At 66.4% G+C, this 25,365-nt stretch overlaps 2 protein-coding genes across 3 annotated transcripts in view; both read left to right on the top strand.

Moving 5' to 3' along the window:
• The window catches only part of Aldh1l1 (aldehyde dehydrogenase 1 family member L1), a 36,138-nt gene extending 20,705 nt beyond the window's left edge, over window positions 1-15,433 (top strand). The window contains exons 15-23 of one of the 2 annotated variants that reach the window (XM_048356337.1): window positions 605-692; window positions 3,416-3,509; window positions 5,028-5,127; window positions 6,060-6,158; window positions 6,770-6,935; window positions 7,568-7,673; window positions 8,617-8,816; window positions 10,262-10,344; window positions 15,397-15,433. In XM_048356337.1, coding sequence (XP_048212294.1) covers window positions 605-692; window positions 3,416-3,509; window positions 5,028-5,127; window positions 6,060-6,158; window positions 6,770-6,935; window positions 7,568-7,673; window positions 8,617-8,816; window positions 10,262-10,317 — 909 coding nt within the window. In that variant the 3' untranslated portion in view covers window positions 10,318-10,344; window positions 15,397-15,433. Of the gene's footprint in view, window positions 1-604; window positions 693-3,415; window positions 3,510-5,027; window positions 5,128-6,059; window positions 6,159-6,769; window positions 6,936-7,567; window positions 7,674-8,616; window positions 8,817-10,261; window positions 10,345-15,396 lie in introns of those variants that run through there. The other variant, XM_048356338.1, reaches the window with a different exon arrangement.
• Slc41a3 (solute carrier family 41 member 3) overlaps window positions 13,945-25,365 on the top strand; it is a 31,596-nt gene continuing 20,175 nt past the window's right edge. Inside the window, exons 1-2 of the mRNA XM_048356339.1 lie at window positions 13,945-14,068; window positions 23,873-24,145. Coding sequence (XP_048212296.1) covers window positions 23,882-24,145 — 264 coding nt within the window. The 5' untranslated portion in view covers window positions 13,945-14,068; window positions 23,873-23,881. The remainder of the gene's footprint in view (window positions 14,069-23,872; window positions 24,146-25,365) is intronic.

Genomic DNA, 25,365 nt, shown 5'->3' with positions numbered 1-25,365 from the left:
GCCACTCGGCAGAGACCTTGGAGGGTGGGAGTAACCTAACTTTGGCTGGAAAACATGCCTGGGCCAGACAGACATTTGCAGAGGCCAGAGCGGGGAGGCGGTGGGGGTCCTCGGAGGGCTGGGAGAATGGCCTCGCTTGGGATGCCCGCACCCCCTCCAGGCAGCCTGGAGAGCAGGGGCGTGCTGGCAGCTTCCGGAGAGGGCGGGCGGTGCCACCGAGGGCCGCGGGAGGCGCTTCCCGGCCTGGCAGCCCAGCCTCGGCCCCCCGGCCCTGCCAGCTCGCCTTGGGCTCTGCTCTTTGGGGCTCAGCATAAACCAACCACAAAGAAATGAAGAGTAGGGAGAGGAGGCCAGGCCTGGCCGGGGGGGTGCCGCACCCCTAGGAGAAGGGAGAGTCCGAGGTTGGCAGGCCCTGGTTCCCACCAGGAGCGGTGAAGAAGCTGGCTGGGTTGGTAGCACCCCCATCCATGGTGGGCCATGAACCCAGCCTCCCTGGGGTCCTCGGGTACCCCAATCCGCTACTGTGTGGGGCTTCTGGGAATGGAAGGCAAAGGGAAGGCAGCGCCCTGAGTCCAACCTCTCTCTGCCCACTCTCCCCCGTCAGGTGACCCCACTCACAGCCTTGAAGTTTGCGGAGCTGACGCTGAAGGCGGGCATCCCTAAGGGCGTGATCAACGTCCTTCCTGGATCTGGTGAGGACTGTTGCGGGGGGGGGGGGGGGGGGCCCTCTGGGCCGGGGGAGGGGGGGCTCTGGGCCGGGGGAGGCACACCTTCCCTTCTGTGATCCTAGGAAAGAGCACTTGCAGCCTGTAGAAGCCAGGCCTCAGTGTGGTTTCCTCTGGGCCTGGCGTGCGTGTGCGTGTGTGTGTGTGTGCGTGCGTGCGTGCGTGTGCGTATCTGGGCCTCTTTTCGATCCAAATTCTCCTTTGTATGAGGACCCCAGTCACAGTGAGCGAGGGCCTAAGTCTCAGCTCATTGTATCCTAGTTGATTCTTTCCCCAGATAAGGCCACATCTGGGGGACTTGGGGGTAGGGTGTCAGTACATGAATTTGGGTGGGGATATGCCAACCCATAATATCCTGTTTTTTTTTTTTTTAAAAATCTGTCTTGCTTGGAAGTGGAGGGATGGGTCAAGTGGTAGGGTGCCATCCTCGGGTGAAAAAGCCAAGCAAGAACTTGAGGCTCTGAGTTTAATCCCCAATACTGGCACACGCAAAACAATAAAAAAAAAAAAAACTTTCTAGCGCTGGGAAATGTGGCCTAGTGGTAGAGCGCTTGCCTAGCATGCATGGAGCCCTGGGTTCGATTCCTCAGCACCACATATGTAGGAAAAGCCAGAAGTGGCGCTGTGGCTCAAGTGGCAGAGTGCTAGCCTTGAGCAAAGAGAAGCCAGGGACAGTGCTCAGGCCCTGAGTCCAAGCCCCAGGACTGGCAAAAAGTAAAACGAAAAAAAAAAAAAAAAAGCAGTTTGGGTCAACAAAAAACTCGAGCAGAAAGTTCCGAGTCGCATTGCGTGCGCGTCCGTGCACCCATGAGGAAGGCCGGGGCAGCTGGGCTGGGTGCTGCAGAGTGGACAAGCAGGTAGCAACAGGCACCCTGGTTCATACAGTGGATTCTCGCTGCCCTGCCCTCCCCCAAGGCCGTTCACACAGTCCCTTCTCACGGCCTGACCCCCTCCCCACCCCTCCCCAGCCACGCCGCCCCTCCGGACGCCGGACAGCACAGAGCCTTTAGCAATGTGCATTTGTGTTTCCTCCGTGGTTTTCATGGCTTGCTAGCCCTTCTTAGTTCTGCATATTCTGTACCCCTTCACCCAACAAAGGATGTCTGATTTGTTTTTGTGAATACAGCCGTGGTGAGCGGTTTGCTGGTTTCTGTATGGACGTTAGTCGCTGCACTGTATGCTAAGAATATTTACTTTTATAAGAAACTGCCATATTGTCCCCCAGAGTGTCTGGAACCATTTCACATTTCCACCAGCAATCAGCACACATTTCTTTCTCATTCTTGCCACTGTTTTTTGTTGTCAGCTCTGGATTTGATGTTCTAAAAGGGGCAAGGTGAGAATTCACTGTTATTTTAATTTGCACTTCTTGTTGACAGACAGTATTGAGCATTTTTTTTTGCACACATTTGCTGCATATATGTCTCCTTCTGGGAGGTGTACATTCCAATCTGTTGCTGGGTTTGTTTTTCTTACTATTGAGTTTTAATAGGCTTTTTGGGTGTTCTTTAAATACCAGTGTTTAGCCAGATAGATCTTTGCAAATATTTTCTTCCCGAACAATGACTTAACAGGAGAGACGGAAGGTGAATTGGTGTCAAAAATCATTGGTAAACCTTGAGTTAGAACTCCAAGGAGGCTGCAAGGGTCCTATTCCAAACCCAGCGAATGGAGATGTTCACGGTGCGGCTGGCAGCCTTCGGTCGGGCACAGCGGAGGAGGGGCCGGGCAGAAGAGGATGGGCCCTGGGAGGGCTTCTCTGCCTGAGGGGTTGTTTACCGCAGCGGAGGGGGGGCCGGGGCGCAGGGCCGGGGGAGGTGGAGAGCTCAGTGTCCGAGGCTGACTTTGAGAGGCCGTCAGCCCTGTGGGCACGACATCAAGGGGGCAGGACGACACGCGGGTCTGGGCTGCAGAGGCGCTGGGCTGCAGCTGCGGGTTCGGGCACGCTGTACCTGCCGAGGAGGCCCCGGGGCGGCCAGGGCCACGGGGGGGGGGGGGTGGGGGGAGCGAAGGCTGAGCAAGCAGGGTGATGGAAAGAGAGCGAGAGAAAAGCCAGAGGCCGGCGGGCGAGGAGAGCCAGGCTCGGGGGCCAGGTCGGGGGAGGGTCTTAAACAGGCAGTGAACGCGGGTGCTCCGGGGCCGGCGTAGGGAGCCCCCCCCCAGGTCTTCGTGGAGCAGGGACTCGCTCAGCGCACAGAGGGGAGGCGGTGGGCGTCGGGGGGCAGGAGTCAGAGCCTCCCTGCTGTGCAGGGCCGGGCCCTCCCGCGGCCTCTCTCCTGCCTGGTCCCGCGGCCTCTCTCCTGCCTGGTCCCGCGGCCTCTCTCCTGCCTGGTGGACGCTGTCTTCTCCCGGCTGCACCGGGCTAGCCCTCGGGGCGTGCCTGTCCATGCCCTCGGACTCCAGGCATGGAGGGCTTGCCTTCATTTCATTACTGAATTACTCATTACTCCTTTAAGGACGCTGCCTCCAAATTCGCCACATTAAGGGGTCCTGGGGGGTCAGGAACACTACTTACACGTTAGGGGACACAATTCAGCCTGCACCCACAGGCAAGGCCAGGCGTGTCCAGGCCCGCGGGGGGGCACTCACCCTGCAGGGGGCACAGGGCAGAGTTCTGGCCTTGGGGTGCCGGCCAGGCTGTGCCTCCCCAACACCACAGGGCTGCCCTGACTTCCCTCTAACACCCCCAGGCTCCCTGGTTGGCCAGAGACTCTCAGATCACCCCGATGTGAGGAAAATCGGGTTCACGGGCTCCACCGAGGTGGGAAAGCACATCATGAAAAGGTAGGTGCGGGGGGAGGGGAGGGGCGGCCTCTCGCGGTGGCGTGGGCCCGTCGGCTCGGCCCCCCTTCTGGGGCCTCGGTCGGCAGCGTCCCGGGCAGCAGCGCCCGCTGGCTGGGCTCGCCTGCGCTTGCTCGGGAAGCCTGGGGGCAGAGCCACCCGGACCGGGGAGGCCCTCAGGCCACGCCAGCCCCCGCACCCCAGGGCCTCACGGCGGAGCGGACGCACGTTACGGGGCGCTGCGCACTCCCTGCACTCGCCCGGCACCGCAGCGCCTCGGGGGCCGGGGCGGGAAGATCCCGAATCCGAGGCCGGCCCGGGCCGTGCGGTGAGACCGTCCGGAGAACACGCCGCCCCCGCACCACAGCGCTCAGCTGCCCTTGCCGTCTTGCTTACCGTGGGGAGTGGCGTTTTTCTATTAGATAAGTTCCGGCTGGACGCGAGCGCGTGGCTCCGCTGCCGAAGGGTGGGCGGGGGCCGCGAGGCCCAGCGCACGCGCCCGCCCTGACGGAAAGTGTCCTGAGCACACGCGTCTGGGCTGCTTTCCTTTTGATGGTTCCTTCAGTGCCCCAGGATGCACGCTCGCGTCGTATCAGCGTGAGCGTGTGGGCGTGCGCACCTTGCGGCACGCAACACGAGGGGTGCGGGGTCCCCGGGCTCCCGGCCGGCCCGGGGCGCACCCAGGGACTGCGCTGAGGGTTCCGCGCGGCCGGTGCGCGGCGGTTTCCTTCTCATGCAGCCCTGCCAGCGGCTCCCTCACCGGCATGGCCGCTGTTGGGGGCGTTTCCTCTGTGAGCCAGCGTGACCCCCACAGAGCCCCCGCCCATGGGGCCCCACGGAGCCCCCGCCCATGGGGCCCCACGGAGCCCCCGCCCATGGGGCCCCACGGAGCCCCCGCCCATGGGGCCTTCGCCTTCAGCCTCAAGGGGACTGAGGTCTGCTCCCGGCCTGCCCCTAATCCATGATGGGACCGAGGCCCAGCCCAGCCTGGCTCCCCCTGCCCCCGCCCCATGAGGGCAGGCTCCTGCCTGTGTCTCCCACCTGTGGACAGGTAAAGGGGCGCCCCTCGGGGCCGCCGGAGGCCTCCCCCCGCCCCCCACCTTTGCAGAGGCTGAACCTCAGGCTGGGCGTTGGCGCCAGGGGGCTCAGCCGGGCGCTCTGGCCTTGGCGCTGCTCCCACTGGGGGCTCACCGAGCACACGCGCGAGCAGCCCCCGCCGCCGCCCTGTGTCTGGCCCACGCACGCAGTGACGCGCGGCCCCCAGCTTCTCGGGGGTACCCTGCCGGGGGCCGCGCCGTGTGTCCTTGTTTGACCTTGGTTGACCCCCAGCTGTGCACAGCAGGCGGGGGGGGGGGGGGGGGCGAGGCGCCGTGGGGGGCCTGCCCTGGCCCGGGCCTAAGCGCGCAGGCGGGGCGCCGAGGAGCTGGCTTCCTGCGGCCCGGCGGGCAGGGGAGCGGCGGAGGGGGTGGGCGTCCGCTGTGGCGGGGGACGCCCTGACCGTGGCCCTCACTGCTCCTCCAGCTGCGCCCTCAGCAACGTGAAGAAGGTGTCCCTGGAGCTGGGCGGGAAGTCGCCCCTCATCATCTTCGCGGACTGTGACCTGGGCAAGGCGGTGCAGATGGTGAGGGCCGAGCGGGGGTGGGGCGGGCGAGGGGGGGCGGGAGTCTGCGGGTCACCCCTGCCCAGCGGGCGGTGGCGGGCGTCTTGGGAGACGTGCTGTGGAGAGGCGTCCTGGCCTTCGGGACGGCTGCCTCGGGGACCCGGGTTGGGGACCCGGCCGGGGCCCGTCTTCCCCGAGGCAGCAGGGCGGCCTGGCGCTGCAGGGAGGCCAGCCAGCCTGGACGCCCTGGGCACGGGCCCATCCGCCGGGCAGGGCCAGTGCGCCGTGCCGTGCACCGGGCCTGGGGCGCCCCGTCCTGGGGTGCAGGCCACCTGCCGGCAGGACTCGGAGCCGCCGTAGGGGCCCGCACCCCCCGAGCGGGGCGCTTCTTCCCGCGACTGTGCCCGCCGGCGCCCTCTCCACGCCTGGGGAGCAGACAAGTGGGGCCACCGGGTGCCCGAGGCTCCCCCCCCCCAAGCCCCACTCGGCCCTGGAGGAGGAGGCGACCCCAGCCTCCGTTCAGCTCCGTCCGGGCCTCCGCCCCAGCGGTGAGGCTGTGCCAGGCTCCGGGCCATGGCAGCCCGGGGAAGGCCGGCTTCCACGGCGCTGGGCTCTGCCGCCCTCGCCTCCCACGGGGGGTGGGGCGCCCGGCTTTCCAAGAGGACCCCTGCCCTGTGGTCACCCTCGGAGGGGCCCAGCATAGCCAGACTTCCTCCGGGGGGGGGCGCAGGAGCCAGGACGCCGTTCTGCCCCCTCACCGGGGCCCCCCGGCCCCGCTTCCCACCCCACGCTGCCCCCTGTGCCCGCGCTCCGCGTGGAGGATTGCGGGGCGCGCTGGGGCCGGGGCTGCCGCCTCTCCCCTCCCCCCTCCCGCCAGGAGGGGGGGCAGGGCCCCGCCGCGCGCCGGGCCGGGGCAGGCAGGACCCTGACCGCCCCTCGCCCGCTCTCCCCAGGGGATGAGCTCCGTGTTCTTCAACAAAGGGGAGAACTGCATCGCGGCGGGGCGGCTCTTCGTGGAGGACTCCATCCACGACGCGTTCGTGCGGAAGGTGGTGAGTGCCGCCCCAGGCCCGCGGCCCGCGGGCGGGCACCGAAGCGGGGTGGGCTTTCGAGGCTCGGGCCCCTCCCGGTGGCCCCTCCCCGTGGGCCCATCACGGCGGGGCTGACACGGGCCCGGCCCCCCACGTGCGGGAGGGGATGCCTGCCGGCGCCCCCTGCTGGCCACACCCCCTCCCCCACCACACCTCCCTCCCCCCCCCCCTCTGCCCCCTGGGGATGTCTGAGGCCTCCTCCCTGGGAGGACGGGTTGGAACCAGAGCCGGGTAGACCGTCCAGGACCATTGGTGAGCACGACCACTGCCGTCGTGAGGGGGGGGGCGCCGGCCTTGGGGGGGACGGTGGGGAGCACAGCAGCTGCGGTCGTGAGGGGGGGACACCGGCCTTGGTGGGGACGGTGGGGAGCACAGCAGCTGTGGTTGTGAGGGGGGGGGCGCCGGCCTTGGGGGGGACGGTGGGGAGCACAGCAGCTGCGGTCGTGAGGGGGGGGCGCCGGCCTTGGGGGGGACGGTGGGGAGCACAGCAGCTGCGGTCGTGAGGGGGGGGGCGCCGGCCTTGGGGGGGACGGTGGGGAGCACAGCAGCGGTGACCGGAGGACCCCGTGCAGGTGGAGGAGGTCGGGAAGATGAAGATCGGCAACCCCCTGGACAGGGACACCGACCACGGGCCGCAGAACCACCAGGCCCACCTGCGGAAGCTGCAGGAGTACTGCCGGCGCGGCGTGGAGGACGGGGCCACGCTGGTCTGCGGAGGGAGACAGGTCCCTCGCCCGGGTCAGTCAGGGCACCCGGGCTCACTTGGGTAAACGGAGGCAGCCGGTTCCAGCGGGAGGCAGCGGAAGGCCACATCAGGCGCGGAGCCCTGCACGGCGGGCGTGGGCTCCCTGGGCACCTGGCGGGCCAGGCGTGGAGCGGCACGGAGCGGAGGGCGGTCGGCCGTGCCGCGCTGCGGAGGGGGACGGGCCGGGGGCTACGCGCCGGGGGGTCCACGCGTTTCCAGACCACGCGTGGCAGGCTCCGTCTGGAGGCAGCTGTGCGGGGCGTGGACCTCCCCAGGAGGAGGAGAGGGGGGCGTGGACCTCCCCAGGAGGAGGAGGGGGGCGTGGACCTCCCCAGGAGGAGGGGGGGCGTGGACCTCCCCAGGAGGAGGAGGGGGGCGTGGACCTCCCCAGGAGGAGGAGGGGGGGCGTGGACCTCCCCAGGAGGAGGAGGGGGGGCGTGGACCTCCCCAGGAGGAGGAGGGGGGCGTGGACCTCCCCAGGAGGAGGAGGGGGGGCGTGGACCTCCCCAGGAGGAGGAGGGGGGGCGTGGACCTCCCCAGGAGGAGGAGAGCGGGCCCCGGGCGCTGGGCGGGGAGGGCCCCCGCGTGCGCCTCCTGTGTCCCACGCGCCTCGGTCTCCCCGCAGGCTTCTTCTTTGAGCCCACGGTGTTCACGGGCGTGGAGGACCACATGTTCATCGCCAGGGAGGAGTCCTTCGGGCCCATCATGATCGTCTCTCGGTTTGCTGACGGGTACGAACCCGCCGGGCTCGGGCCGGCGCTGCCCTGTGCCCCGGGGCCCTTTGCATGAGCTTGGGGGTGGGGGGGTGGGCCGGGGCAGCCGGGGGGCGCAGGGGAGGAAGCCCGAGGAAAGACGACCCTGCGGGGCTCTGCCGACCCCTGGGAGGAGCCGTGGCCGGGGAGGCTTCCAGGCAGCCCCTCTCGCGCCCGCGCAGCCTCTCCGTGTCTCTCCGTGCCCGCCCCCCGCCCCGCCCCGCCAGCTCCCGCGTGGAGGCTGCCCTGCCACGCGCGAAGCCTCCCGGCCTCCGAGCCGCTCTCCTCGGGGGCCCGGCCTTCTCCCAGGGCCCCGCGGGGTCGCACGGGGCCCCGCACTGGCACCCCCGGCTTCCCCCGGGCCCGCAGGAGGTGGCGGGGCCCCTCAGCACGCCCAACGCATTCTGCCTGCCGCGGCCTCAGCCCTGCGGCCCAAAGGGGGGGGGGCGGGACCCCGCTGAGGAGGGGAGGGGCTGGGAGGCGCCGGTCTCCCCGCGGTGCTGTCCGCGCTCGCTTCCCAGCTCTGTTCCCGGCCACACTGGCCTTCCCCCCCCACCGGCCCCCTTCCCCTCCCGGGCGGACCGAGGGCTCCGGGGGTCTCTGCGGAGCCGGCTCGCTGTGAAGCAGCCTCGGGTCACCGTCCCCGGCTGGTGTCTTCCCGAGATGGGGTGTCTCCTTGATGCCGGGGTGGCCCCCATCTTCCGAGCTCCGTGGTCTTCCCGCCTCGTTCCCTGAGTGCTAGGTGACAGGTGCTCCCCCCGCCCCGCGGTCTTCCTCGCCATCGCTCGCTGGTCTCCTGCACACTTGTTTTAGTTGCAGGACATTTTTCTCCCGTGTCAGGTCAGGGCTGGGACCCCGAGTCCAGGGCCAGGGCCCCTCCGAGCCGAGCCGTCCTCACGGAGGTCCTGGGCTCCCCCCACAGGGACGTGGACGCGGTGCTGTCCCGGGCCAATGCCACGGAATTCGGCCTGGCCTCCGGCGTCTTCACCCGGGACATCAGCAAGGCCCTGTACGTCAGCGACAGGCTCCAGGCGGGCACCGTGTTCGTCAACACCTACAACAAGACCGACGTGGCGGCCCCCTTCGGAGGATTCAAGCAGTCGGGATTTGGCAAAGACCTAGGTAGCCCAGCCCTGCCGGCACCTGCTTTCCTTCCTTCCTTCAACCAACGGCGGCCGAGCTGCTGGGCCGAGGGCTGGCTGTCACCCCAGGGCTGGCTGTCGTTTCCGGGGCGGGGGAGAACTGCGGGGTGACTTGCGCTTCTCAGGAGGGGGATGGAGATCCTTGAATCAGCCAGGGAGACCCTGCAGGGAGCAGGGAGCACGGGCAGGGGGCCCCTGGGGGGGGCACCGCCCTGGAGCACGTGGGAGGAAGCAGAGGGAGCAGCCTTGGTGTTGGAGCTGCAGGGAGGCCGGTGTGGTCGGCGGGGTGGAGGCCCGGGGAGGGGCGGAGGGCAGGGCTGGGCGGCCGCTCTGCCTGCAGGGCGCGGGGTGTCTGTCCTGGCCGTCCGTCCGTCCTGGGTCTGCCCCGTGTCTCCCGTCTCGGGCCTCATCCCACCTGCTGTGTTGGAGGCCAGCAGTTGGGGGCAAGCAGTGTGCTGTCCCAGAGGCCTCGGCCCCTCCGCCCCGGCCCGGCCCGCAGGGAGGGTCAGACCGAGGCTGGAATGGGGGGTCACCTCCCCTATCCTTCAGGTCCCCCGGGGCACCCCCGGAGGCCTGGGGAATGCTACCACACTGCACAGTCCTGACCCGACGCAAGCTCCGTGCAGTCACCTGCACCCACAGGCGGTGTGCGTGTGCACACGTGTGCACACACGCTCTCACACTCGCACATGGACACACGCACGCACGCACACACGTGCAGCCGGATATTCCTGCTCCCACCTCTCCCCGGGGCCTCCCTGGTGTCCACGGTGCCCTTGGCCGCGGGACACGCCGTGGCCTCGGGCCCAGGACGGGCTCCGGCCCAGCTCCCGCTCCACCGTGGCGGCCCTGCCCTGCAGAGGTCTCAGAGCCAGGCGTCCCGTCCACCCCCGTGCGGTGGGCCAGACACACACCGGGAGACAGCAGGCCCTGGGCCGGGGCCGGGCCCTCAGCCCCCGGGGACCACGCACGTCGCCCTGGGGCCGAGGCTCCCGCCACGAAGCTCTGCCACGTGCCCGGCCTCGGTCCCCCAGCTCCCCGGCAGCCTCGGCTTGCCCGGCAGCCAGGGCAGGAGGAGGAGAGGAGATGGGTCTGCAAGCCCTGGACACAGGAGGGCAGCCAGACCCTACTGTCCCACCCATGGCCACGAGGAGCCGGGGAAGGTTCTAGAACAGCTGTCCCTGATTGGCTCTGTAACCCCGCCAGTCTCCGCAGGATTGCCTGGGCCTGGGCCTCTGGTCTCTAGGGGGGCGGGTCTGGGCCTCCCCCTGGGCGGTGCCTAGGATACCACCAGGAGCCACACGTGGTCAGGTCCACCCGTGGTCAGGGACCTGCACGCTGGGAGCCACGCGTGGTCGGCGCCGCGCACGCGCACAGCACCCGAGGCGGCCTGGCACCCGTCCCACCGCCGGCGCTGTCTTGCAGGAGAGGCGGCCCTGAACGAGTACCTCCGCGTGAAGACGGTGACCGTGGAGTACTAACGCCAGGGCTCGGCGAGAGGAGAGGCCCCGCCCCGCCCCCCACGCCCCGCCACGCTGCCCCGCCACGCCCCCCACGCCCCCCCCCGCCCCCCACGCCTGCGCGGGCACCGCAGGCCCGGCCGCCCCGGCTGTCTTGGGACCCACGGGCCGGGTGAGGGGGATCACGGGGCAAATAAAGATGTTGAGCGGCGGCGGCCTGCGCGTCGAGTCTCGGGGTGCCCCGGGGTGCCCGCGGTCCTGTGGGACCCCGAGTCCTGGTGCCGTGCCGTGGCCCGCGAGACGCGTGTGATCCGCCGAGGCCTCCCCGCGGCTGGGCCTGAGCGGGAATCGTGGGTGCGAGGGCCCCGGGGAAGGGCGGCCCCGGGAGACGCGTGGGGGAGATGGGCCAGCCGGGCACCCTGGTCCCCCCCTCGCACCCCAGCCCCTCCCTGCCTGGAAGGCCCGGCCTCCGTCTCGTCCCTCTGGCGCGCCTTACGCTCCTCCTTGCCCCCCCCCGAGTGTCCTCCTGTGCCCTCACCCCACGGGAGCCGGGGCCCCTCCCTGACCCCCTGCCCTCTCGACCCCACAGTGCGTCAGCAGAGCAGCCATTGCCTCGGTTTCCCCCACACCCCTGCGCTCCTTGGCATCCCAGCCCCTCCTGGCTCTGCCCCCCCCCGGCCCAGAGGCCCCCCACAGGCCCCCCTCTGCTGCCCTGGCCGGTGCTTGGCTGGGGGTCCCGCCCTCGGGGTGCAGCACGCGGCCCTGCCCCGTGACAACCTCCCTCCCTCCCTCCCGGGAGCCCTCAGTCGTGCCGTCTCTAAGTGCTGTTAGACCCCCCACCATGGTCAGAATGGGGCTCTGGACTGCCCCCCCACACCTGTCTCTGATTCTTGTTGCCCCGGGGGGGGGGGGCTGTGCTCTCGCTTCCGTGTGCTCCCTGGGACTCAGTGACCGCAATGTGGTCTCTGCTGCGGTGGGCGCGGCGGCCGGGCCGGGAGGAGCCTGGCCACGGCCTTGCCCAGCACGGGGCGCCCACCCTGCACTGACCTGTCCCCTAGCTCCAGCCCTCCGACCTCGGTGTCCCCGGGGCCGAGCCCGGGTGTGTGCCCAGGGGGGGGGGGAGGTACCCGCGTCCCTGGGGGCGTCCCCGTTGTCTTCATGGGGACAGCAGCAAGCACTTCCCCGACAGACCCGCCACGGGGCACCCCTGCAGCTCCACGCGGGGTCCCCCACGCTGTTCCCCTCCAAGGATCCTCCACGAAGCACAGGGTGGGGGAGGCAGATGGCTAGTCGCCTCCGGAGCCCCTCTCCTCCGCCCTTCTCAAGGCTTGGACCCTCCCTCGCCCGGGCAATCACTGCCCCCGAGCCAGCGTCCTCCCTTCTTCCTGCGGGTGACAGTGCGGGGCTGAGGCCTAGCGAGCGGATGAAAGCGGCTGTGACCAGCCCGGCTTCCCGCACGCGCGCTGCCTTGTCCCGTTAGTAGACACGTTCAGGGGGCGGGCGCTGGAAATGGAATAAACAGCTGGTGTGGGGGCTCGAGCCTGTCCTAGCTCTGCAGGAGGCGGGGGGGGGGGGATGGCGGCTTGAGGTCAGCGTAAGGGTAGAGGTTCACAAGAACCCAGCTCAACCAGCGGCCGAGTACAGCGTGTGCGCCTGCCATTCCCGTGACAGTCCAGGCCCGCCGGGGCACGCTGTGAAGACAGCCAACTCATGAAGGACTGGAGGAGCGGTCAGAGCAGGAGAGGGCCGGCGCCGCAAGGGCGAGGCCCGGTGTTCACACCTGAGATCTGTCTGTCTGTCTGTCTGTCATCTATTGAAATTATTATTTATTTATTTTGCCAGTCCTGGGGCTTGGACTCAGGGCCTGAGCACTGTCCCTGGCTTCTTCTTGCTCAAGGCTAGCACTCTGCCACTTGAGCCACAGCGCCACTTCTGGCCGTTTTCTGTATATGTGGTGCTGGGGAATCGAACCCAGGGCCTCATGTATACGAGGCAAGCTCTCTTGCCACTAGGCCCTGAAATTAATTTTTAAAGCAAAGCAGAGTATACACTAGCTGCGTGCTGTGGTGCTTGTACAGTCCCGGCTCCTCTGGAGGCTGGGGCAGGAGGATTGCTGGAGTCTAGGAGTTCAAAGCCAGCCTAGACAAGACACAAGACCTCTGTCTCTTAAGAAACAGGGGAGGGGGGAGAGGGGAAGGGGGAGGGGAGAGGGAGAGGGGGAGCACTCATGCTGTGGCCTGGGCTGAGGCTCAGTCTCAAGCCACTGACCTAGCAGCTGTGAGGCCTTGGATTCAATCCACAACACTGAACAAAAAAGTCAAAAAGTGCGTTAAGTTATACCTAGCATTGGGCTGGGATGTAGCTCAGCAGCAAAGTGCTTGCCTAGCAAGTGCAATGTCCTGGGTTCGAGCCCCAATACCAAAAATGAAAAGACAAAAACAACAACCAAAAATATGCCTAGCATAAAATGGAGGGACAAAGGGTGAGGCAGAGCGGCTGCGGTGCGCGCTGGACACTGTTGAGAATGAACTACACAACTGTGGGTGTGGACGGGAGGGAGAACCCGGGAGAGAGCAAGGGAAGGTGACATGATCCAAAGGGAAATCTGCTCTTGGCTGGGAGTGTGGCTCAGTGGTAGAGTGCTTGCTTAGCATGCACAAAGCCCTGGGTTCGATTCCTCAGCACCACATACACAGAAAAATCCGGAAGTGGCGCTGTGGCTCAAGTGGTAGAGCGCGAGCCTTGAGCAAAAAGAAGCCAGGGACAGTGCTCAGGCCAGGAGTTCAAGCCCCAAGACTGGCAGAAGAGAAAGCAAGCAAGCAATGTACTCTTTAGCTGACTTATGAAACAGTAACTCCTTGGTATAGCACCTTTATAATAGCAATGAAATATAAAATAAAATTTAATAGATTAATATACAAGCACAAGTTGTGCCGTCCAGCGGTGTCAAGCGCCCTGATGGGTGTCAGCGAGCACCGTCTCCTCATTTCCGGCCTCTCCGCGGCCCGCCCCAGGGCTTGGTCATCTTGTGGACCGAGGACGGTCCCGGGCACGGGGGGAGCTGTGGGCAAATGCGATCAATTCAGAGCTGAGATTTCACTCCCGCTGTGGCTCGGATGAGAAGACGAGCACCTTTCACCCCGCGCCTGGGTAGCCCCAGTGAGTTAGACACTGCAGTGCGGCTGGGGAAGGCCCTGGGCTTTGATCCCCAGCACCAGCACCCCCCCCACCCCCATCGTCGTTGTGTTTTTTTTTCGTAAATTCTGAAATCACCTGACACAGGAACGTGCTCCACGTCAGTGTTCGTTCCACGTGAGCGCTTAACACACGCGGCAATCTGTCTAGCTTCCTTCTGGCTTTTCCTGGTCTTTTCCATATACTGCTAGCCTTCACATGCAGATAGAGCCTGGGCCTCTGGGCCCTTGCGGGGCCCCGGGGTGGGGGTGGGGGGGGAAGAAGCTCGTCCCCGGGGAGGACCAGGGCGCTGGCCCCGAAGCGGCTGACTTCAAGTCCTCGGCTGCCAGCGCCTGACCTGCGGTCAGCTAGACCTATCTTTAGCCTCGGACTCCGTCTCTCCCGGCCCTTGGGTCGGCCACGGCGGGCGGGAGGGGGCTGCCTGGGAGGAGCCCGGCCGGCCGGGCCTGCGGGGGAGCCCGGCGGGGAGGCCGTCCCTCCTGCAGCCCAGGGACCTCACAGCAAGTCCTGGAGCGGCCGGCTGCTCTCGACGCCCAGCGACGGAGCCGCGACTAGGCCCTGGCCTCACCGAAAGGCTGTGAGTCCTTTAAGGGGGACGTCGTGGTCGTGGCCGTGGCCGGTCCCCGCTGTTGGCCTCTAGGTGGCTCGAGCAGAGGGGTTTCTAACAGAGGCAGGGGCAGCCCCCCGGCTCGGCAGTCAGCCGCTGCGGGCTCCTCACTGGTAGATGGAGCTTCGGGTGGGTTCCCTCGTGTGTACACGTGTGTGTACAGTGTGTGTGTGTGTGCGCGTGCGCGCTGGTACTGGGGATTGAGCTCAGGACCTGGGCAGCACTGTCACTTAACTTTGTTTGCTTTAAGGCTAATGTTCTTCCACCCGAGCCATAGCACTTAGGGCTTTTTGCTGGTTCACTGGAGAAAAGCGTCTCCCAGAACTTCCCGCCCTGGCTGACTCTGAGCCATAATCTCAGATCTCGGCCTCCTGCGTGGCTAGAGCCGCAGGTCCCTCCCAGGACATGGGAGCGCGCCCGTTCTGCAGCTGAGCAGGGCTGTCACGCACGCGGGTAACACAGTGTGAGTGTGGAAAAGTCCAAGCAAATTGCAAGGCACCATCACAAGCGGGGCAGGGGATTGATGCTCGTGTGTATGGTTTTGCAGGTTGATGGCCGCCTTGCCTTCCTTCTTGGCCGGCGTGCAGAGGGCAGGGTGGGGCCCCGCGACTGGGGTGAAGGGGGGGGGCTATGAACTTCAGCTGGGCAGGCGCTTATCGGGGCTCGGGCAGTGTCCTCAGCTGTGGCTTGTCTCGGTTATCTTCCGAGACCGTGGGCAGGCCCGTTGATCTGCAGGACAAACGGTAGCGCTGGGTCACTTCCCTGTGAGCCGCGGCGAAGGCCGGGCGTGGCTTTTGGTCCTGTGTTCTAGCCTGGACGGAGGAGCTGTGAGCCGAGCCCTGGGTCTACGGCAGCCCTCGAGGCACCTGTGGACTCGCGAGAGACCAAGGGTCGTTCCTTGGGATTCCTCTGCTCTGAGTGTGAATTTGATGTTGTGCATCATGTCTGGAAAGGAAGATAATCCACGGGGTACTCTTAGGATTTTGGGGTTTGGTTTTGTTTGTGCGATTTGAGGGTGGAGCCTGAGACCCGTGTAAGACAGCAGTGCCCAGCCACTGGGCCGCACCCCAGCCGGCTCGCGGGAGAGCGGAGCAGCTCCTCCTCGGGGCCTGCTCGCCCACATGGCCGCGCCCTCCAGCTCTCTGCAAAGCAGAGGCCGCCTCGTGCCGCCGAACGCCGCCCCGGTCTCGGCCAGACCTCGAGTCTTGCTCTGCGTGGTGGCATCGGGCACAGGTATCCGCTCCCCCGGCCCTGCCCTCAGCGGGCCCCACCCTTCCCGCCCCTCCCAGGCAGCGGGACTAGCCACGCTTCCTCTCCACGCCCGCGCACTCTCCTTCACTCCCGGCAGCAGCAAGGGTCCCAAAGTGCGCTCGAGAGCCTGGGGGCGGCCTGCCCTCGCCCTGGCGGCCGGCGGGGGTCGCGGCCTGGCCCTGCCTGCGGTGACTCTCCGGAGGGCTTCTCTGAAGGAGCTGCGCTCCACCCCCTTCCCTAGCGCTGTAGGGAGCTGGCAGTCAAACGCTCTGCGCTCTGCTCCTTCAAGGGACACCAAGGAGGCTCCCAGAGGCCCCCCGCTTCCTCTGGTGCCAGCCTCGAGGGAAAAAGCCGAGAGAGCTCCCTGGCCCCGAGTTCGAGGGCTACACATGCAGAACGGAATTGCAGGTGTGTGCGTATGTGTGTGCATGTGTGTGTGTATGGGGGGGGGACTTGGAGAATGTTTGTTTCTAACTTGCAGCCCTCTCTCTCTCTCTCTCTCTCTTTCTCTTTCTCTCATTCTCTCTCTCGGTTGTGGGGCTTGAACTCAGGGCCTAGGCACTGTCCCTGAACTCTTGCTCAAGGCTAGCGCTCTACCACTTTGCCCCATACCACTTCTGGTTTCTGGTGGTTAATTGGAGATAGGAGTCTCTCGGACTTTCCTGCCTGAGCTGGCTTTGAACCGCCATCCTCAGCCTCCTAGCAGCTAGGATGACAGGCGTGAGCCCAGTCTCTCGGACTTTCCTGCCTGAGCTGGCTTTGAACCGCCATCCTCCGCCTCCTAGCAGCTAAGATGACAGGTGTGAGCCCAGTCTCTCGGACTTTCCTGCCTGAGCTGGCTTTGAACCGCCATCCTCCGCCTCCCAGCAGCTAGGATGACAGGCGTGAGCCCCCGGCACCCGGCTAGCATTGTCATGGGTGGAAATGATGACAAGATCTAGTGTCTCCGTATCTTGTGAAATAGCTAGGCCCCACCACACTGGACTTTACCACTCCTGCTTCGCCTCCTTGGGCTATGGAGCAGGCCTGAAGGTAAGCCCTTCCCTCTAGGAGACACCCTCCTCCCCGGGGTCCTATTTGGGCCCGTCCTCAAGGGTGCAAAGGCATTGCTCCGTCAATCAGGGAAAACCGAATTAGGCCGACAATAGTCAGGTGGAACAGTGGCCCTGGGGCCGGGAGCGTGGCTTAGTGTAGAGCGCTTGCCTAGCACGCACGAGGCCCGGGCGGGGTTCGAGTCCTCACTACCACAGACACCGAAAAGACCTGATGGGGTGAACACGCCCCAGTTCTGAGAGGTAAACCGCGTGCGGGACGCTTCACAGTTACTGCGGAGGGACACGGACGGCCTGTGCGGGCGGGGGCGGCTCCGGCGGCAGAGCCCGGGCCCCGAGTTCGAGGCCCAGGGCCGGAAAAGAAAGCAGCAACTCGACAACAGGCAGATGGGGACGCAAAACACGCTGGGCGAGTGAGGACGAGAGGGAGCCTCCGCCGGAGGCCACAGTCCCGGCCCCGCCCCGCCCCTCAGTCCCGCCCTGGCCCCGCCCCCCGGGCCTCAGTCCCGCCCTAGCCCCGCCCCTCCCGGGCCTCAGTCCCGCGCTGGCCACGCCCCGCCCGGGCCTCAGTCCCGCCCTGGCCCCGCCCCTCCCGGGCCTCAGTCCCGCCCTGGCCTCCCCCGACCTCTGTCTCGCGCTGGCCCCGCCCCGCCCCGTGTCTCATTCCCGCTCTGGCCCCGCCCCTCCCGGGCCTCAGTCCCGCGCTGGCCCCGCCCCGCCCCGTGCCTCATTCCCGCCCTGGCCCCGCCCCCCGGGCCTCAGTCCCGCCCTGGCCCCCGGGCCTCTGTCTCGCGCTGGCCCCGCCCCGCCCCGTGTCTCATTCCCGCCCTGGCCCCGCCCCTCCCAGGCCTCAGTCCCGCGCTGGCCCCGCCCCGCCCCGTGCCTCAGTCCCGCCCTGGCCCCGCCCCCGTGCCTCAGTCCCGCCCTGGCCCCGCCCCCGGGCCTCAGTCCCGCCCTGGCCCCGCCCCCCGGGCCTCAGTCCCGCCCTGGCCCGGCGCCCGGAGGCCACCGCCGCTCCCGCCCGCCCCGGCCCTCGCTTCTCCCAGCCCAGTCGCCCCTGGCGCCGCGCCCTCGAGGCCGCTTTCCACCTCTTCACGCAGGGTAAGCGCAGCTCCGAGCGTCCGGGGAGGCGCCGTGGAGACCCCGCCGGGAGCGCCCGCCCTCCGCGGGGCCTGGGGCGCCGGGCGGACCGGGAGGGGGCGGTGCCGGGGGCCGCGGGGGGCGGAGCCGGGGGCCGCGGGGGCCGCGGGGGCGGGGCGGGGCGGGCGGCCTGGCTCCTCACCCCGACCCCGCCCGGCTCCACGGCTGGCGTTGGCTCTCAACGTCCCGGGAAGCCTTGGCTGCCCTCCCCCGGGGTCCCTGACCCCAAGGCCCCGCCCACCGCCCCCGGGGTCCCAGCCGACCCCCACCCCGCCCCGGCACACCGCCCCCGGGGTCCCTGCGGACCCCCACCCCGCCCCGGCCCACCGCCCCCGGGGTCCCTGCCGACTCCCACCCCGCCCCGGCCCACCGCCCCCGGGGTCCCTGCGGACCCCCACCCCGCCCCGGCCCACCGCCCCCGGGGTCCCTGCGGACCCCCACCCCGCCCCGGCCCACCGCCCCCGGGGTCCCTGCGGACCCCCACCCCGCCCCGGCCCACCGCCCCCGGGGTCCCTGCGGACCCCCACCCCGCCCCGGCCCACCGCCCCCGGGGTCCCAGCCGACCCCCACCCCGCCCCGGCACACCGCCCCCGGGGTCCCTGCGGACCCCCACCCCGCCCCGGCCCACCGCCCCCGGGGTCCCTGCCGACTCCCACCCCGCCCCGGCCCACCGCCCCCGGGGTCCCTGCGGACCCCCACCCCGCCCCGGCCCACCGCCCCCGGGGTCCCTGCGGACCCCCACCCCGCCCCGGCCCACCGCCCCCGGGGTCCCAGCCGACCCCCACCCCGCCCCGGCACACCGCCCCCGGGGTCCCTGCGGACCCCCACCCCGCCCCGGCCCACCGCCCCCGGGGTCCCAGCCGACCCCCACCCCGCCCCGGCACACCGCCCCCGGGGTCCCTGCGGACCCCCACCCCGCCCCGGCCCACCGCCCCCGGGGTCCCTGCCGACCCCCACCCCGCCCCGGCCCACCGCCCCCGGGGTCCCTGCGGACCCCCACCCCGCCCCGGCCCACCGCCCCCGGGGTCCCAGCCGACCCCCGCCCCGGCCCACCGCCCCCGGTTCCCCCCACAGGCCCCCCCCCCACCCTCCCTCATCCTTCCTCAGCGGAGGGGGCATGGTAACTCCTAGGGAGCCCTGCGCATCCCGAGCAGACGGACCCGGAGACACTTGGACTGGTGACCTAGATAGTGAGGCCGGCAGCGAATAAGAGCAAAGCGCTGCACGGGAGAAGCTCAGCAGCCATGGGTGGCCTGTGCAGAGGGGGGGCTCCGGGGCGGCTCCCGGCCGAGAGGCGCAAACAGGGTGGGCCCGGCGGACACGGTGAACCGTCTGGTGGGATGGAGCTGGATGGCCAGAATTCCACCAGGCTGCCCAGTAACTGAAAGCACATGCATTACCGACTCGCGGGATCCGCTTTTACTGTTTGTGGGTCACGCCGGGTGGCCGGTATCTATAATCTTGTTGGGTGAATGGAGTCTCCGTGCTCTCCTAGGCCCCATTTAACTTCCTCAGCTCTGTGGCCCGAGTACTCTCATCTGACAGATGAGACAGGGGGGAGACAGCTTCATTTTCCAGGATCACGTGTCTAGGGAGAGGGAAGGCCCGGATTCTGAGGGGTCTTTTGGGGTGCGGAGCAGAGTTGAGCCCAGGGTTGAACCTACGGCCTTGGTAATGCTAGGTAAGTGCTCTACCTCAGAGCTACATCCAGCCGTAGGACCTGGGATTCCACTCCTGGAACGGCTCTCCAGTTCCTTCCTGCTGCAGTGGCCGTCACCCGTGAAGTGTAGATGAAGCCCGGCGGCTCCCCGCTCCCCCGCCAGGTCATGGTCAGGAGTGTCTGCCCAGCCTTTGTCTACCACAGCAGGAGTTCCTCTGAGGAACGATGGCCAGAGAGGAGAGTTACTGCTGGAGTGCTGAACGGGAAGGGGGCCACCACCCCTCCTTGGAGACGGGTCACTTCCAGGCCACACTGGCTGTTTGCCCCTCCTTCTGATGGGGCAGCTGCCCCCTGGTGGCAGCCGGGAGGGCCAGTGTCTTCCCAGTGTCCTATGTGGCCCTGACCTGGGGAGGTAGGGAGGGGCTTAGTCTCTGCCTTCCCATGGGGGGGTCGTTCTCTCTGCCCCCACACTGCTGACATGGGGTGAGAGCTGGTGCGGCGCACGCACACACACACACGCACGCGCACACACACACGTGCGCACACACACCCCTCGTGTGACAAACGCTGCCTGTTGCCCTTTGGGGTTAGTGGAACCTGGGTGGAGTGGGTGCCCACGGCCTCACTCCACTGAGCTGAAGGACAAGGGGGTTCCGACCCACAGCCCTCTCCCCATGGGACCCCACTCCGTACAGTGTTCCCTGCAGCCTGGCCTTCAGGACTGGTGTGCCCATGGTCTGTATGATTGTTTTTCCCCTCAGTCCTGGGGCTTGAACTCAGGGCCTGAGCACTGTCCCTGGCTTCTTTTTGCTCAAGGCTAGCACTCTGCCACTTGAGCCACAGCACCAGACCCAGCTTTTTCTGTGTATGTGGTGCTGAGGAATCGAACCCAGGGCTTCACGCGTGCTAGGCAAGCACTCTGCCACTAAGCCACATCCCCAGCCCTGTATGGATTTTTTTTGTTTTTTCTTGGCCAGTCCTGGGGCTTGGACTCAGGGCCTGAGCACTGTCCCTGGCTTCCTTTTGCTCAAGGCTAGCACTCTGCCACTTGAGCCACAGCGCCACTTCTGGCCGTTTTCTGTATATGTGGTGTTGGGGAATCGAACCCAGGGCTTCATGTATATGAGGCGAGCTCTCTTGCCACGAGGCCATATCCCCAGCCCATCTGTATGAATTTTTAATTACACAAGTGACAACTGAACACATCCTCCTCACAAAACACTACACCATTTCCATAAAGTGAGGTCCCTGCGGGTGCTGACCCCAGCCTGGGCCTCCCCAGGTGACAGCCCCCCCCCCCCCCCCCGCCCTTGCCTAGCCGGGTCAGAGCTTTGTCTAGACGTATGCTAAGCTGGTGAGCGGCCATGGGCCCTTGGGCCCGTGTGTCTTGGGGTGGCCCTGGCCCGTGTGTCTTGGGGTGCCTGTGGTCTGTGTCTTTTGAGGTGGCCCTGGCTGTGTGTCTTGGGGTGGCCCTGGCTGTGTGTCTTGGGGTGGCCCTGGCCCGTGTGTCTTGGGGTGGCCCTGACTTGTGTGTCTTGGGGTGGCCCTGGCCCGTGTGTCTTGGGGTGTCCCTGGCTTGTGTGTCTTGGGGTGGCCCTGGCCCATGTGTCTTGGGGTGCCTGTCGTCTGTGTCTTTTGAGGTGGCCCTGGCCCGTGTGTCTTGGGGTGGCCCTGGCCCGTGTGTCTTGGGCTGAGCTGGGATTGCCCCTTGGCTTCATTTCTTTTCCGGGCTCGGTTGCTTGCTTAGTGTTTCTCTCTGCACTGTGACTGCAGGGCCGGCCTCCGCGCTTGGCCTGGTTTCGGGGTGTCGGTGGAGGCTCACTGCCTGTTATCTGATCCCCGCTCACTCCGTGTGGTCATGCTCTCCCGTGTGTGGTTTTGTGGGATAGGGCCTTGTCGCGTTGCCAGGAGCTCCGGCTAGGCTGGCACGCTGCTCCCGCCTCCGCCTCCTGAGCGCCAGGCAGCTCACAGGAGCTCCTGCCCCACTCCCTCCCCACCGCGCCTGCCGCGGGGGGCTTCCCGCCATCGCTCCTCGGGCCCCCCTGGAGCTGGTCTGCCCGCCCCGGCCGTGGCCTCCGCCCCCCGTGCGGGGCTCAGGGCGGTCGGCCGAGGACCCGCCAGGCCTTCATAGCCGTCTTGTCCACAGGGTCTGTCACGGGCCTTGCGCCCCCGCTGGTTAGCCGCCGCCCGCACGCTCCGCCATGTTTGTCCCGAGGCCTGGAGAGCTGGGCCTCGGCCGGGCCGGCCCGGGACGCAGTGGTTTGCAGGTGTTCGGTGCTCTGTCCCTGGCTGTGCTTTGAGCAGGGGCGTGGCCAGGGCCACGTGTCTGGTGGCTTCCTGCCCCGCGTGGGCAGGCCTCCCGCCTCCACTGCCCCCCGCAGAAGGCCGCATGGGGCTGGTTCACGACGCCACAGAACAGCATTCGACCGACTCAGCATTTCTCCACGTTCCAGAGTTCTGGGACACACGTCTTCTCAACGAGGGTCCCTGGGCCTGATTCCCATGAGGGCTGTGACCGTCTGAGCTCACCCCGCCACCCTCCCTCCCTGAGAAGCACACCCCCACCCCAGGGCCTTTGCACTTTCTGTTCACCAGTTTTATCAGTGCAATTGTCACCCTCTCCTCCAGGCCTCCTTCGTCACCTGTTCGAGCTGTCCCCTCTGCTACCCTAGAGACCCTTCAACGCACGTCCCTTACTTTGCTTCGTACTCGCCCTTAGCCAGCACACGCGTTCACTTCTCGTTTCCTTCCTGCTCTGCCTTTACAATGTGACCCCTCTGAGGACAGGCCGTAGCTGTGCCTCTTCTGGAAAGGAACCCTGGGGTGAGCCAGCTGCGGCCCCCGAGTTCTGCCCGGGGCCCGGGTGGGAAGGGAGCAGGCCCTCTGGTCTTCGTCCCCCTCGGGTGAGGTCCCAGCTGCAGACATGCTTCGGGTGACGGCACGTCACTGTCCCCGCGGCCGGGGATTCGGGGCGAGCAAGCCCAGGTGAAGACAGCCAGGCGCCAGGCGTGGGGAGACCGAGGGGAGCCGTCTGCAGGCCGCGAGGCCGGAGGGAAGGGGAGGGGCACGAACGGGGGCCGGGTTGCCAGGCGAGGCGTGGGGCGCGGGCGGATGGACCTGGCTCCGTCGCGGCCCTGCGGCCCGGTTCTTTCACGCGGTCCGGCAACCGGAGGCTGCGCTCCAGGGGAACCCGAGGCGGCAGGGCCTCGAGAGAAGCCCGGGCATGGCCAGCCTCCAGGAGGCCATTTCCTTTGCACTGTGTGGGCTCTTCATTTTAAGGCTACCAGCAATGGGACACCCACACCACAGGTGTTACAACAACACCGCGAATGTTATGCCAACACAACACTGGATACTAATACCATGACCATTACCCCAACACATGACACCAGCACGTGACACGAGCACTACAAAAGTTATGCCAACACATGGACACCAACACCATGAACATCATACCACTGCCGTGAATTGTGGGCTCTCTCTGTCTCGATTTCCCTTCACTTGGGGGGGAAGGGGTTTGTCCGCCCCTTCCTGGGTGGTCCTTTATCGCTCTCACGTGGGAGCGATGGCCACGGGTAGCCTCAGTGGCGTGTGGTTGCAGGGTGCCCCAAAACCACCAAGAACGACACGGATGCGTGGGCCCCTGGAGAAAACCTCTAGGGCTTCTGTTTATTCAAATGAGGAGCCTCCCAGATATACCCCAAAGGCGGGCACAAGAGAGGGGCCCCTGATTGGTCCCAAGGAGCTGTCCCTTAAGTGATGTCAGGAGACTTCCTTTGTGGGCAGAGGTCCAGCCCCTCAAGGATGGGCCCCTGGGGTACCCCTCTGCCATAACACACGTGCTAGCCCCAGGAACAGGGGCTTCTCTTCCTGTTAAAGACAGGAAGGGGAGGGACAGGCCGAGGTCAGCTGTGGCCCCTTAAAGGTGCAGCTGACCCCAACAGTGAATGTTACACCAGCACCATGGACATGGTACCAACCCTATGAACATCACACCAACACCACAGATGTTACACCAGCACCGTGAATGTGACTCTAGCACCACAAACATTATACCAACATGCTACACTAACACCATGAACGTTACACCAATACCATGACTGTTACACCAGCGCCATGGACGTTATACCAACACGTTTACCAACAGCATAAGTGATACCGTAACACCACGAATGTCACACCAACACCATGAGTATCACACCACAAACATTACACCAGCAGCAGGAATATCACACCAACACCATAAACGTTACAGTGTCTCCATCCTTACTGGGCCTGGAGTTTAGGAATAGCCTCCCCCCAGTTTCCACAGGCCTGGGATTCATTCGGAGGTGTGGAGCAGGTCTTTTTCCACTTTCCTTATTTGCTTACTGGGTTTTCTATGCTTCTGCTGCGCTGGGCGTGGAACGCAGGCCGGGTGGGCGCCCGGCACTCTGGCGTCGGGTTTTCCGGTCGCTCCGAGGACGGAGGCCCAGGAGGCCGTCTCCGCACAGGCGGGGGCTGCAGTCGGTGCACGGTGGCACCGCTGCGGGTGCCCGTGAAGAAGCAGCCTGGGGGGCGCGGTGCAGGCGGCCCCGCGGCTGACCCCACGCGGGGCGGAGGGTGGCGGGCGGCCTCCGAGGCCCCGGGTCAGGCGTTCTGCCCTCAGCCCCGTTGCTTTGTGTCTCCCAGGTGAGGGAGATGGAAGGGACGGAGACCCGACACCGGAGGCTGGAAGGCTGTGCCAGGCCCGAGGAGCCGGGACCGCCCTGGCCCGTCAGCCCTGGAAGAGGGGCCGAGGAATCCGAGGACGCGCACCGGGGGGCCCCCGAGCCGCCCGCCCCGCCCGTGGAGGTCGAGCCCCGCCGGGAGACCGCCGTGACCATCGGCACGCAGGTGGTGGTGCCCTTCCTGCTCGCAGGCCTGGGGCTGGCCTGGGCCGGCCTGCTCCTCGACTACTTCCAGGTAGGGGCACCGGGGGGCGGGGCCCGGGACCCCCGGGAGCCGCCCGGCTCCCCAGCACCTTTCCTGGATACTGGGGAAAATTCTTTTTTTTTTTTTTTTTTTGGCCAGTCCTGGGGCGTGGACTCAGGGCCTGAGCACTGTCCCTGGCTTCTTTTTGCTCAAGGCTAGCACTCTGCCACTTGAGCCACAGCGCCCCTTCTGGCCTTTTCTATATATGTGGTGCTGTGGAATCGAACCCAGGGCTTCATGTAAGCAAGGCCACTGGGCCATATTCCCAGCCCCTGGGCAAAATTCTTTTTAGTCACTGGCAATAGAGGTGAACTCAAGTTAAACCTATCAAGACTTTCTTCTTTAAAAAAAAAAAAGTTGTGTTGTTACTATAGCGGTGGTGTTCAGAGAGCTGACTTTTTTCTTATAATCAGTATCGATGTCACAACGGTGTGATCCCATTGTGTGGTATATAAGGTTTTGTCCCCTGTGGTGATGGTTCTGTTCTGCAACTCTGTGTCTGCCCTGCCCGGCTGCTCTCACGGAGCCCCATTGGCCAGGGGACTAAGTCACCAAATCACCAAATCGAGGTGCCATTGGCCGACCGCCCAGGCGGAGGCGGCGGCGCAGACTGCTCGCTCGAGGCAGCCTCTTCTCCTGCTCCTGTCTGCTCTCAGAGACGCCCCTGTGGATTTCTTCCCTTGAATATGGTTACCTCTTAAAGACCCTGTCTCCAAAAGCAGTTACTTCCTGAGCACTTGGGTGACGCCGTTCAATAACCTGAATAATGCTGCTAGCAAATGCAGTGTGATCGTCTTGAGAAGTGACTTTGCACACATCTGGGGACGTCGGCGGGGCGAGGAGGCCAAACGCCGGTGGAGAACACGAGCCTGCGTGGCTCCGATGGACGGCAGCACCTTCCTCGCCGTGGGACAGGCGGCCAGTTCCCGACACCCGCGACTACCACTCCCTGCTAGCCCTTCGTCTCCCGCTGTCCCGGAGAAGGGAAACGCCTTCTTAGTGCATTGAGTTCTCACTTACTCCGAAACTTAACAGCTTAAGACACCTCAAGCTTCTTGGCGCACGGGTGCTGGGGGTCAGGCTCACGGGTGCTGTGAGGTGGGTTTCCTGCTTCGGGCTGTCCTGGTCTCCCCAACTCACGTACCAGGCCGGCTCCCGGCAGACTGGGGGCTGGTCCTCCCCTCAGCGCATTGGTCCCCTCCCTTGATGGC

The sequence above is a fragment of the Perognathus longimembris genome, chromosome 10 (assembly GCF_023159225.1).
Source record: "Perognathus longimembris pacificus isolate PPM17 chromosome 10, ASM2315922v1, whole genome shotgun sequence".
NCBI lineage: Eukaryota > Metazoa > Chordata > Mammalia > Rodentia > Heteromyidae > Perognathus > Perognathus longimembris.
Note: the sequence above shows the minus strand (reverse complement) of the source record. Positions and strands in the feature narration are given on the sequence as shown.